The sequence below is a fragment of the Myotis daubentonii genome, chromosome 5, assembly GCF_963259705.1.
Source record: "Myotis daubentonii chromosome 5, mMyoDau2.1, whole genome shotgun sequence".
Taxonomy (NCBI): domain Eukaryota; kingdom Metazoa; phylum Chordata; class Mammalia; order Chiroptera; family Vespertilionidae; genus Myotis; species Myotis daubentonii.
In genome coordinates this window covers 21,929,544-21,943,375 of record NC_081844.1, presented here as the reverse complement: position 1 = coordinate 21,943,375, position 13,832 = coordinate 21,929,544, and the positions used below count along the sequence as shown (strand labels likewise).

At 40.6% G+C, this 13,832-nt stretch overlaps 2 protein-coding genes across 2 annotated transcripts; both read left to right on the top strand.

Moving 5' to 3' along the window:
• Positions 1-296: 296 nt before the first annotated feature.
• Positions 297-1,145, top strand: LOC132234500 (olfactory receptor 7A10-like). The gene is made up of 2 exons (XM_059695453.1): positions 297-651; positions 937-1,145. Exons 1-2 carry the CDS (start codon positions 297-299, stop codon positions 1,143-1,145), a joined length of 564 nt encoding a protein of 187 aa, XP_059551436.1.
• An 11,478-nt stretch (positions 1,146-12,623) lies between these two features.
• LOC132234116 (olfactory receptor 7A10-like) lies at positions 12,624-13,577 on the top strand. Its single transcript, XM_059695166.1, has one exon. It carries the CDS (start codon positions 12,624-12,626, stop codon positions 13,575-13,577), a length of 954 nt encoding a protein of 317 aa, XP_059551149.1.
• The last annotated feature ends 255 nt before the right edge of the window (positions 13,578-13,832 follow it).

The following is a 13,832-nucleotide window of genomic DNA, read 5'->3' as shown; positions in this document are numbered from 1 at the left end:
AAGCAGATTGGGACAAAAATAGCTATTCCGAAATGACACAGGAAAGTCCTAGATGGAACCAAATCCAGACCAAAATGTTGAAACTTATTTCTTGACTGCAGGAGACACACTGCAGCATTAGAGCCATGTGAGTAATACCAGATTGTGTGAAAAGTCCTCATGCTCTTTTCTTCTTTCTTGGAAGTCACTCCCACCTCATGGAACCAGGGAATCTTACAGGAGCGTCAGAATTTATTCTTCTGGGTTTTTCAGTGGAACCAGAACTGCAGCCCCTCATATTTGGGCTTTTCCTCTCCATGTACCTGATCACTGTGTTGGGAAACCTGCTCATCATCCTGGCCGTCAGCTCAGACTCCTACCTCCACACACCCATGTACTTCTTCCTCTCCAACCTGTCCTTGGTAGACATCTGTTTCACCTCCGCCACAGTCCCAAAGATGCTATGGAACATCCATACACAGAGCAAAGTCATCACCTATGAAGGCTGTATCACCCAGATGTATTTTTTCATATTATTTGGGGGACTGGACAACTTCCTCTTGACTGTGATGGCCTATGACCGATTTGTGGCCATCTGTCACCCCCTGCACTATATGGTCATCATGAACCCTCGGCTCTGTGGACTTCTGGTTCTGGTGTCCTGGATCACAAGTGCCCTGCATTCCTTGTTAGAAAGCTTAATGGTGTTGCGACTAACTTTCTGTACAGACTTGGAAATCCCCCACTTTTTCTGTGAACTCAATCAGATGGTCCAACTCGCCTGTTCTGACACCTTTCTTAATACCATGGTGATGTATTTTGTAGCTGTGCTCCTGGGCGGTGGTCCCCTAGCTGGGATACTTTACTCATATTCTAAAATAGTGTCCTCCATACGTGCAATCCCATCAGCTGAGGGGAAGTATAAGGCATTTTCTAACTGTGCGTCTCACCTCTCAGTTGTCTCCTTATTTTATGGAACAAGCCTAGGAGTGTACCTCAGCTCTGCTGCTACCCACAGCTCACACTCAAGTGCAGCAGCCTCAGTATTGTACAGTGTGGTCACACCCATGCTGAACCCCTTCATCTACAGTCTCAGAAACAAAGACATAAAAGGGGCCCTGAAACGATTCTTTGGGATGGCAGCTATAAAAAAACAGCTGTGCTGAGTCTGAAAAAGTGCACATGATTTTATGGCTTCAAGAGTGAAAACCAGATATTAAGATCCTTTAATCAGATAGTGTTTGTACAGCTTGCTTCTTTTATTTATTTCCTGGAATTTCCATTTACTTGAGTTCAACTTCTCTATAAAATTTAAGTAACCATTCTATTACACTTTCTGCTACGTCTATTATACAGACAGTTATTCCCTCTCTCTTTTGTTCTAACCTAACAGCTGTTTCCAACCTTGATCAGAATGCAAATTCCAGTTTATTTCATGGACAACATGGATTTCTGAAGATTAATTTATTCTCAAATGACACACATTATTGTTAGGAAGTTGTTCTTATTTTATAGATAGAATAGTCATAAGTTGTATTATTCCCGTTGGAAAAAAATTGCTTGGTTACTCACACTATTTATAGAATTTCATTCCAGGAAAATCTGACATGTCAATTTTAAGTTCTATGTTTCTCATTCTTTTTTTAAAATATATTTATATTAAAATATATTTTATTAAAATATATTTTTATTTCAGAGAGGAAGGGAGAGGGAGAAAGAGAAAGAATCATTAATGATGAGAGAAAATCATTGATCAGCTGCCTCCTGCATGGCCCCTACTGAGGATTGAGCCCACAACCCAGGCATGTGCCCTGGACAAGAATCGAAACCGGGACCCTTCAGTCCACAGGACGACGCTATATCCACTGAGCAAACCCAGCCAGGGCTGTTTCTCATTCTTTATACATCAGTACTTTAACTGCTCATAAGTCTCAGCCTGTTGATGGTAATGCTATAGGCTGAAAATGCCTGGGCACTGGCCTTGGGCCCTGCTACTGGTTCCTCAGACCACAGTCAATGCTGTGGCTGGATGGGCTCTTGTGATCCTTATTAAAACTGCAACAATCATGAGGCATCTATGAAATCACAAGGTTTATTACTCACAGGTCCTGGAGGATACACAGCACCCTAAGGACCACATCAGAAGGTCTCCGAATGGGGGAAGGGAGGAATAAGGGGGGGAGAGAGAGAGAGAGAGAGAGAGAGAGAGAGAGAGCAAATAGGTTGAGTTGGGAAGGGAAACCTGAGCACTTCTCTAGTAGCCTTGTCATGAAGCTGGCAATAGGATTATTTGAGACAGATGTCTTTGAAACAGATGCCTCATACATCAAAAGTTTCATGTCAGGTATTTACACTACTATCTTGCTACTAGGATTTATAACTAATCTCCTAGTTTTATTATCTTATTCAACTCAGTGTCCAGAATACCTATAATAATACCTGGGAACCTTGATTATCAAGTATATGTGTCCCAGTGGCTTCTATATGAATATGAGGCAGGAGAGAAAGAAACCAAAGCCCCCACTTCCTGGCATGATCAAACAGAAAACAGTTTATGGCAGGAAACCCCCTGCAGTGGTTAGAGGTCACAACAACAAGGACTGACCAGAACCAGATCATTCCAAGATGGAAGAAAATTGACCAAAGACCAAACCCAAAGCTCATTATACCATCATTACAATGAAAACTGACACCACAAATGGAAAGGTGGCCAAGAGGGACAAACTCCATGACACTTCCAGAACAGCCCTGTTAGGAACAAGGCTCCCTCCCACCCAAAAGGCAGAGTCAGAATTTGGTGCCACAGCACTTGGAGACCACCCGTACCCCACCCCCCTTCCACCGTAAATACACATAAAATCCCAGGAACTAACTGACCACCTGTGCAACTCACTCTCGAATTGGTCCGCTCATATGGGTATGTTTTTTCTACAGTGGCACCCACGCCTGTGCCTCTTTCTTTGTCTCTACCTGAATAAAACTTGCTTTATTCTCACTTTGATTCATCCTTGAAAACTTTCCTGGATGAGTCAAGGATCTGAAGGTCACCTGACACTCGAAAGTTCCAGATTGTGCTGGGACAGGGCCAGCCCCCAGCACAGAAGAGGTCCAGTAACACATACATACATGAGAGGTACAGAGACAAAGGGGAAATGAGCTATATGTGACATTCTGAGCTAAAGATGAGGTATTGGAGATACTACCCTTTCCCCATTGTATACTCTTGGCTCCTTCTTCTAAGTTAATGACCTTATGTGCATGGGTTTATTTCTGGGTTCTCTGTTCTGTTTCATTGATCTACAAGTCTTTTTTAAAAAATTCTTTATTAGTTAAGGTATTATAAATGTGTTCTCATCCCCCCCATTAAACCCCCATCCTCCCCTGGCCCCCACTCATGCTCTCATCCCCTGTTGTCCATGTCCATTGGTTTGGCTTATATGCATGCATACAAGTCCTTTGGTTGTCTCTTCCCCTTGCTCTCTCCCTCACATACTTTCCCTCTGGAGATTAATAGTCTGATCGCTGTTTCTCCATCTTTGGATCTGTCCCTGTTCATCAGTCTATGTTGTTCTCTATGTTCCACAAATGAGTGAAATCATGAGGTATTTATCTTACTCTGACTGGCTTATTTCACTTAGCATAATGCTCTCCAGTTCCATCCATACTGTTGCAAAAGGCAAGAGTTCCTTCTTTTTTACCACAGCATAGTATTCCATTGTGTAGATGTACCACAGTTTTCTAATCCACTCATCTGTTGATGGGCACTTAGGCTGTTTCCAAATCTTAGCTATGGTGAATTGTGCTGCTGTGAACATAGGAGTGCATATATCCTTTCTGATTGGTGTTTCTGGCTTCTTGGGATATATTCCAGGGGGATCACTGGGTCAAATGGGAGTTCCATTTTCAGTTTTTTGAGGAAGCTCCATGCTGTTCTCCACAGTGGCTGCACCAGTTTGCATTCCCACCAGCAGTGCAGAAGGGTTCCTTTTTCTCCACATCCTCTCCAACACTTGTTGTTTGTTGATTTGTTGATGATAGCCATTCTGACAGGTGTGAGATTATACCGCATTGTTGTTTTGATTTGCATCTCTCATATAATTACTGACTTTGGGCATGTTTTCATATGTCTTTCAGCCTTCTGTATGTCCTCTTTCGGAAAGTGTCTATCTAGGTCCTTTGCCCATTTTTTGATTGGATTGTTTATCTTTCTATTGTTAAGTTTCATGAGTTCCTTGTAAATGTTGGAGATTAAACCCTTATTGGTGATATCATTGGCAAAGATGTTCTCCCATGCAGTGGGTCTTCTTGTTGTTTTGTTGATGGTTTCCTTTGCTGTGTAAAAGCTTTTTATTTTGATGTAGTCCCGTTTGTTTATTTTCTCTTTAGTTTCCATTGCCCTAGGAGCATTATCAGAGAAGAAATTCCTTCGGCATATGTTTGCGATTTTACTGCCTGTGGATTCCTCTAGTATTTTTATGGTTTCCCGTCTTACGTTTAAGTCTTTTATCCATTTTGAGTTTATTTTTGTGTATGTTGTGAGTTGGTGGTCTAGTTTCATCCTTTTGCATGTATCTGTCCAATTTTCCCAACACCATTTATTGAAGAGACTGTCTTGACTCTATTGTATGCTCTTGCCTCCTTTGTCTAATATTAATTGGGCATAGTGCTTTGGGTCAATTTCTGGGTTCTCTATTCTATTCCATTGATCTATATGTCTGTTCTTGTGCCAGTACCAAGCTGTTTTAAGTATGGTGGCTTTGTAATACAATTTGATATCTGGTATTGAGATCCCACCTACTTTGTTCTTCTTTCTCAGGATTGCTGCAGCTATTCGAGGTCTTTTTTTATTCCAGATGAATTTTTGGAACGTTCGCTCTAGATCTATGAAATATGTCCTTGGTAATTTAATGGGGATTGCATTGAATCTATAGATTGCTTTGGGTAGTATGCACATTTTCTTTTTTAATGCCAGTACTGTACTGCTTTAATTACTATAGGTTTTTATGTAGTTTGAAACCTGTGAGCATGATGCTTCTAGGTTAGTTTTGCTTTTTCAAGATTGCTTTGGCTATTCAGGATCTTTTGTAGTTCCTTACAAATTTAAGAATTGTTTGTTCTATTTCTGTGAAAAATGACATTGAAATTATGATAGAGACTTGTATTGAATCTATGGATTGCTTTGAGTATTTTGTAATTCAATCTAGTAAATTTGAAGATCTAATTTGCTTTAATAACTGATTCATGAATCAGACAGCATCCCACCTAACAAGTAAGAGAAATTTCTGAAAGGTTATACAAAAGTAGGTTTTTACAGAAAAAAAAAAAAGAGTACCATAAGGGAGTTCTTAATAACAGAAAAGAAGAAATTTGGAAGTGGGGCCTTGACATCTTTTGTTTGGGAGAAGAGAACAAGAGGCTTTTCTCATGCAGATTCCTTCTTCCTTCTACAGGGATGGAGAGGGCCCATGTGACAGATTACCTTACTGGTGCTTGACCAAAAGATTCCAACCTGGTAAATTAAAATTGTATTTCTGGGAGATGTAGACACTTCCATTAGATCCAGTGTTAAATCTGTGTTTGGCATCCTGGACTTTTAGCATGAGTGATGCCAATATTAATTCTTCCAATCAGTGACCACAATATACCTTTCCATTTTTGCATCTTCTTCAGTAACATTCAGCAATATGTTATAGTTTTCAGTGTACAGGTCTTTCACTTCCTAGGTTATGTTTACTTTTAGTATTTTATCCTTTTTGATGCAGTTGTAAGTGGGATTATTTTCTTAATTTCTCTCTCTGACAGTTTGTTATTAGACACCACAGATTTCTGTAAATTAATTTTGTATCCCGCGATGTTAGTGAATTAATTTATTGGTTCTAACAAATTCTTTTTATTTTAAAAAACTTATTGGAGTGAATGAATGAAATAAAATGAACGTATTTAAAATGCCAACTTTTCTGAATTAAAGGAGCCATACAGAAATTAAGAGTACATGTAATCACCCTGATCTTCTGCTTCCTTATTTCTGATTGTGATATGAGATGATAAACCTAATTCAGTCAATTTTGTTAATAAATAAAATATTTGGTGAGTCTAAGAATTCCTTCCCACATAAGAAGTATATGTATGCGTACGTGTGTGTACATTTTATCTGAATTTTTTCTAATAAACACACACCCATATATGTCCAACACAGACTCGTTAAAATTTTCACCTTTCATGTTGAAACAGAACTTGAAAAAAATTGGAAGGAATAGAAGCTAAAAGAACTAATGGGCCGAAACCGGTTTGGCTCAGTAGATAGAGCAGGGGCCTGCGGACTGAAGGGTCCCAGGTTCGATTCCAGTCAAGGGCATGTACCTGGGTTGCAGGCACATCCCCAGTAGGAGATGTGCAGGAGGCAGCTGATCGATGTTTCTCTCTCATCGATGTTTCTAACTCTCTATCCCTCTCCCTTCCTCACTGTGAAAAAAAAAAAAAAAAAACCAAAAAAATCAATAAAAAAATATATATATATATTTTTTAAAAAAAGAAATAATGGTTAACTTAAAGGGAAATTAAAAGAAAGACATGTAGACACAAAGATTTAAAGTAGAATTGTTGAGGACAATGGCGGCAGAGCTGGTGGAAGTCGCACTCTTCTCCCGGCCTGGACTTGGAATCACAAATAAATTATACAACAATCAACCTGAAGATCCAACTGAAAACAGCTAAACAGAAGCCTTACAACCAAATATTTGCAGAAGAAGCCACATCGAGACCAATGCCATCTTTCCTGGGGCAAGCACTCCCTCCAATCTGCATCAGCCTAGGGGACTGCACAAGCCCCAAGAGCCCAGCCCCCCTGCCATCTGATGAGCTCACAGCCCACAAAGGAGTGTGCTGTCTGAGCCTGTACTAGGAATGGGGAGGCAGTGACCTTATTTCTGGAAACTCATATCAATGCAAAAGACAATTACTTAAACCTGCAAACAACCTTAGCCTGTTTACTGTGCTTTCCCTGGTAACCTCCCATATCTGACTCCCCTCCCTCAACACCTTTTCCTGTCTTCAGTTAATGATGGTGGTTAAGGTGGTATTTTCAGGAGTTACTTAGTTTTCCTAGATCTCTCCCACATATATAGGAGGTATACATGTTCTGAAACTTTTGTTTGTTTTTTGTCCTGTCACTCTGTCTTTTATTACAAAGATGTGTACGCCAAGAACCCGGAAGGATTTAGGTTAAATTATTTTCCCTCCCCTAAAGAACAACAGGCTATACCATATAGCCTAGGCCCTGGGGGAGTAGAAGGCTATACCATCTAGGTTTGCATAAGTGCGCTTTCTGATGTGCACTCAATGACAACATCGCCTATGGATGCATTTCTCAGAACATGTCCCTGTTTGTTAAGCAGTGCATGACTGTACATCTTTCATTCAAAATCTTAAGCAAACACAATTTTTGGTGAAGATGGCCTACAACTGCTTACCCCTTACTCTACAACAGGACCAAAACTTGCTACTCAAAGAGTGGTCCTCAGACCAGGACCTGCAAAACCAGCATTTTCCTGGGACTTATGAGAAATGCAGATGCCCTGGGCCCACCAGCACCTGCTGAATCACTATCTGTGCTTGAACTAGAATCATGAGTGATTCATATTGATAAAGACTAACAGAAATTTAAGCAAACATAACCAGTCAGGAAGGCCTATGGGAGGAGATAGCACCAATGGAATTTCTCACACTGTATGTAATCGTCAGAGCCCTACAGGAAGAACGCTATGTTTATAAAACTCCATGGTTCTAACTTCCCCTTCCCCTTCCCTCTTCCTTTCCCCTCCATAAGTAGCCCTCCATCTTGGCACACAGGCCAGAGTATGCATGTGGCTTGGCATGGGTTGCAATACTTTCTTTTTCCAGAGTAAATCCTTTTGCTGATGAAACACCTAGTCAATGTTATTTTTTTAAGTCAATAATATGCACTGTGAAGTTGAAGAAGGGCTCATCTAGACTAAGAAGTTTTACCTTCTAAATATGACATAACTATTTGTGTTGGGTATTGCAAGTATTTAGCAGCCTATGTTCAGATATTCCCTCATTGGGAACCACTGCACAGTTTGAGAACTGAAAGCATCATGACAGATTGTAAGCAACACCTTACTCTGATTATAACGTTGGGTTGGTCACTAAACTTCCTCAGTCACACTTCAGCAATGGAGAATGAAGGTCATAATGTTATCACTTCAGAGAAAAGACTTTTATAAAATATAAATCAAATAATGCGTATAAGGTACTAACCTCAGATTGTATAGCATGAAATGTTATAATTATGTCTCATAATGAGCAAAGGTCTTAGAATATGGGACTAAATAGCAGCTCTTATCTTCTGATGTAAGTATGAAATTTCTCATTGATTTGGCAAATGTGTCAACAAGCCAAGGAGGGTGGTGCACAAAGCTTTACCTCAAAGTCACACCATCCTTTCCCTTGTTGAAGAGAGAAATAGCAATTTTATGGATGTATCATGGCTTGTGCCTCACAAAAATTCAGTGTTTTCAAAATTCAAGGTTCCTAGTCAAGCCAGTTTCTTCAGTCTGGGACTTTAGAGAAAATGTAACTCAAAGTTGGGAAAGGTGTTGGGAGATGAGACCTCAAGAGGGTCATGGAGAAGGAGTAACAAAAACAAGATTCACTTAACTTCTAACCTGGTCCCTTGGGAACAAAGAATTGGCAGGAAATGTTTCCATTCTGTTCAGACCAGTGTGTCCACAGGGAAACTGGGTGCTCAGAGGTGGGAGCAACAATGCCAGCAGGTATCTAATGAGCAGATAAAGGAGGAGTAATATCTCCTCTGCAGCAGACTCCCAACATGTACAACGTTTGGCTGGAACAGAACGTTTTTGTTTCTTTTGGAGCCTGACTCTGAGACAAATGCTTGAGTCCTCCCTGCTCTTTTGTCTGAGAACAGAGCTTCAGTCTCCAACATTAACCATCCAGGGAGCAATTCAGACACTACAAGGAGCCCTTCCTTTCAGAGACCCATCCAGGTGAGTCTGTGAGTGCAGCAGATGCTGTGGGAAGATTCAAGGAGTACATCCCAGAATGTCTCCCTGAGGTAACCTGAGAGCCTAACCAGGCCAGCTCAGAGCTGAGAGACGTCCATATCTGTGTGCTAGGTAGGCGAATATATAGTTAATACATTTAGTATGCTAAATCAGTTTCCTCCTAAAAAGATTGCTGTTTGGCATAGAATTCCTTTATATATGTATAGATGGAGTTAGGGAAATGGATGAAAACGTATTAATTTTGTGTGGTCAATTCTATCAGTCTGTCATATTGTGTCTTCTCCCATTACTTTTAAACATAAACTGTGCTACATTTTTCACCTTGGCAGAAAAATTCTTTTGCATTCAATTAATGATCTTTTCTATGCATTTTCTAAGCATAATCTATTTATGTTTATATAGGTATAAATTATAAGTGTAGATACTACTTTCTCCACTGCCTTTTAAAAGTATATTTTTGTATTTTTATTTCCACATCCTTACCCATATATCTGGAATTGGAGACCTATATTGATGTGATTAAAGTTTTGTGAACTTTATTTTGGCTTTTTTTCTTTTACAATTTTATTCAATTTTACTAATGCCAATATTTGAATACACAATATTCAACAATGTTTATTTTCCCTGCCATTGTTTATGTTATGAATATTCCATACCTTAACATTTTTCCATAGAAAAGCACACATTTATCAAACTACATAAATGAATAGTCAGTGAGCTCCCTGCTCATTTGACTGCACATTAGACAAAGAAGGCCCAGTACAATGAAATAAGTGTGCTATGATATCATATTCTCAGGAATATATATGTGAAGAAAGGGGATCAATAGTTGTGGCATAAGCAGGGTTTTCTAAAAAATGTTCGGCGATGATTTGTAGGTTGACAAAGAACAGAACCGGGACCAGTGCCCACCCATCAGTTGTGTCACAAAAGAGATCAAAACTTAAAGCCAAAAATAGCAAAGGAAAGATGCCATTGAGCTATATAAACACCAGAGTGATCTAAACATGGAACAGTTGCAGGAATCACAATTCGATCAGAGGCGGGGAGGACGCTGTGATGAGGCCAGTGGAGCAGTGAAGTTCCAGTCAGTGTGTGGTCCCTTGAATCAGAGGTAACTTCAGCATCCACGCTGGCTCCCTCTTTTCTCTGCACCTGGCCCTCTGCTGGGCTTTTCACTGTTATTTTTCCCTCGTAGTCAGCAAATGGCCTTTGAGACTGTCCTTGCATTTATTGTGTTGAATTCCAGATTTGTTTCACTGTGTCCCAAAATAAGACGTGCCTTTTACATTGTGATCCAGCATTTTTGCACGACACACACCCGCATACAAGCGTGAGCAAAGGGAGCCATGAAATGACTATGTATGGACCCTCACTGTGTATGACACACTCTAATACTTTCTTTTGTGCCTCCTTGATTTCATTCTATTTCATTCTTACAACTGTAATCTGACACCCTAATGGCTCCTGATCTCAGAACATTGAGAGCACTCCTCAAGCATGTCCTCCACATCTAACTTCATAGAATCCTGTCATAGAATACGTATATTCAGCCACACTAAACTAAATCTGAAGGGGGAGAGAAGGTGTTTGTATAACATGCTATATGCCTCAGGTACTCACAGTCTAGCAAGGAACAAAGACATGGGATTAAATAAAAATCTCACCATGGGTGCCCTAGCACTTTGATTAAGAGCATGAGAAAGTGACCTTTTCCTGTGCTCATGCTAGAAAAATAAAAGGTTCATGAAGGAGGGGATCCAGTCTCTCTGAAAGAGGAGTTGGACTTTGGAGGATGGAGAGGGGGTAAAAAATTCCAAAAGACCAGTGGAGAGACCCCAAGCAGAGGAAAGTGAGCCCATAAAGGCTCTGAGCCCTGCAGCTGTGGCGTCAGGTGAAGCTGGAGTCAAGTTCAATGTGTAGGAGAGCACTGTGAGGGAGGCCAGGGCTCCATGAGGGTGGAGCTGGCCCAAAGTTCACAGACACTTGAGCCTCGTGTTTGAAGCTACGAAATTTTGGCCTCTATCTCCAGTGAGGTATCACTAGGGGAGGAATTTTAATCAGAGAGTTCAAGGATCAGCATTAAAGTTTTCTCTGAGTCAATGTGTGCATTTGGCTAGAGGGGTGCCAACCTGTTAGATGGGAGAGATGACAGGGAACTGAAATATGTCTATGGAATTGGATACCGAGGTTTTGGGAAGGATTAGAGACATTTGAGAGGAGGAAGAAAATAATCAGCCTCATCCCATCACAGTGAAGGTAACCATTCATTTACCAACAAGCAGGAAGTACACCAAGCTCTCTACATACAACATATTGATTATCTGTCCACCATCATAGGCCGATGGATACTTCAATCTTCACCATCAGGTGAGGGTATTAACAATTATTAGGCTCTAGCCCTAACCGGTTTGGTTCAGTGGATAGAGCATCGACCCAAGACTGAAGGGTCCTGGGTTCAATTCTGGTCAAGGACACATTCCTGGGTTGCAGGGTCGATCCCCAGGAAGGTGTGTTCAGGAGGCAGCCAATCAATGACCCTCTCTCGTTATTGATGTTTCTATCTCTCTCTCCTTCTCCCTTCTCTCTGAAATCAATAAAAATGCATTTTTTAGAAAAAGACAAAGAGAGAATCTTAAAAGCAGCAAGAGAAAAGCACTAAGTTACCTACAAGGGAGCACACATACAACACTCAGCTGATTTCTAAAATGAAAGCTTACAGGCCAGAAGGGAGTGGTAAGAAATATTCAAAGTGATGAATATCAAGGACCTAGAACCAAGAATACTCTACCCAGCCCAGCTGCCATTTAGAATTAAAGGTCAGATAAAGAGCTTTACATACAAGAAAAAGCTAAAGGAGTTCATCACCACCAAACCAGTATTACATGAAATGTTGAAAGGTATTCTTTAAGAAGGAGAAGGAGGAGGAGGAGGAGGAGAAGGAGGAGGAGGAGGAGGAGGAGGAGGAGGAGGAGGAGGAGGAGGAGGAGGAGGAGGAAGAGGAGGAGGAGGAGGAGTGGAGGAGGAGAAAAAGATAAAAAATATAAAAAATAGAATGGCAATAAAAACATACCTATCAATAATTGAAAGTAAAAGTCCAGGTTATAAAAAAAAAAGGAATCTAATGAACAAAATAAACTGATGAATAAAATAGAACCAGAGGCTTGGAAACAGGGAACAAACTGATGAATCTCAGAGGGACGGAAGAGAGTAGGGAAGAGATTAAGCAAAGAGCTTATATGCATATATGCATTATCTATGGATAGAAACAGTAGCATGGAGAAGGCTGGCAGTGGGTTGGGAACTGGGTAAAGGGGTAATGGGGTTGTTAAAGGGAGACATCTGTAATAATCTCAAGAATTTTAAAAAAAACAAAAAACACCTGTGTAATCCATGACCACCTTGGGGAAAAGGTGTGAGGAGAACAAAAATTCCTAATCAGAGATGTCATGGGTTGGGATCTGTCTTAAAGGGGATGATATGTTAAAAAAAGAAATTGATTACTGCAAAATATAACTAGCATTTCAACTATGCTAGTAATACCCATTTTTTAAAAACTGATCATGCTACTTTTTCTTTCCTACTAGACACCTACACCACATGAGACGAAGCAATGATACCCCCATTTCAGAATTTCTTCTCCTGGGATTTTCAGATGAACCAGCACTGCAGCCCCTCATATTTGGGCTTTTCCTCTCCATGTACCTGGTCACTGTGTTGGGAAACCTGCTCATCATCCTAGCCGTCAGCTCAGACTCCCACCTCCACACACCCATGTACTTCTTCCTCTCCAACCTGTCCTTGGTAGATATCTGTTTCACCTCCACCACTGTCCCAAAGATGCTGCTGAACATCCTGACACAGAGCAAAGTCATCACCTATGCAGGCTGCATCACACAGATGTATTTTTTCATACTATTTGGAATGTTGGATAACATCCTCTTGACCATAATGGCCTATGACCGCTTTGTAGCCATCTGCCACCCCCTGCAGTACATGGTCATCATGAACCCCCGGCTCTGTGGACTGCTGGTTCTGATGTCCTGGATCATAAGTGGCCTGAATTCCTTGTTACAAAGCATAATGGTAACGCAGCTGTCCTTCTGTACAGACTTTGAAATCACCCACTTTTTTTGTGAAATCAAACAGGTTGTCCAACTTGCCTGTTCTGACACCTTTCTTACTAACATGGAGATGTATTTTGTAACTGCACTACTGGGTGGGGGTCCAGTCGCTGGGATCCTTTACTCTTACTCTAAGATAGTGTCCTCCATTTGTGGAATCTCATCATCTCAGGGGAAGTATAAAGCATTTTCTACCTGTGCCTCTCACCTCTCAGCTGTCTCCTTATTTTATGGCTCAGTCCTAGGAGTATATTTCAGCTCTGCTGCTACCCACAGCCCACACTCAAGTGCAGCAGCCTCGGTGTTGTATGCTGTGGTCACACCCATGTTGAACCCCTTCATCTACAGTCTCAGGAACAAGGACATAAAGAGGGCCCTGAAAAGATTGTATGGGATGGCAGGTACAAAAGGGACAATCATCCTGAGGTAGAAAAAGTGCTTTAAGATTCAAAACCGGAAATTGAGATTCTTTCATCAGATTGTAGTTTTCATACTTGTTACTTGTATTCTGTCCTTGAATTTCCTTTGTTTGTTTCAACTCTTCTGTAGAATTTAAGTAACTATTTCATTCAGCTTTCTGCTTTGTCTGTTATATGAACAGGTTTTTTTTCTTTTTACCTTCACAATGTTTTTTCCAACCTTGATCAGAAATATTTGGAAGTTTTCATTTACTTCACTAGAAACA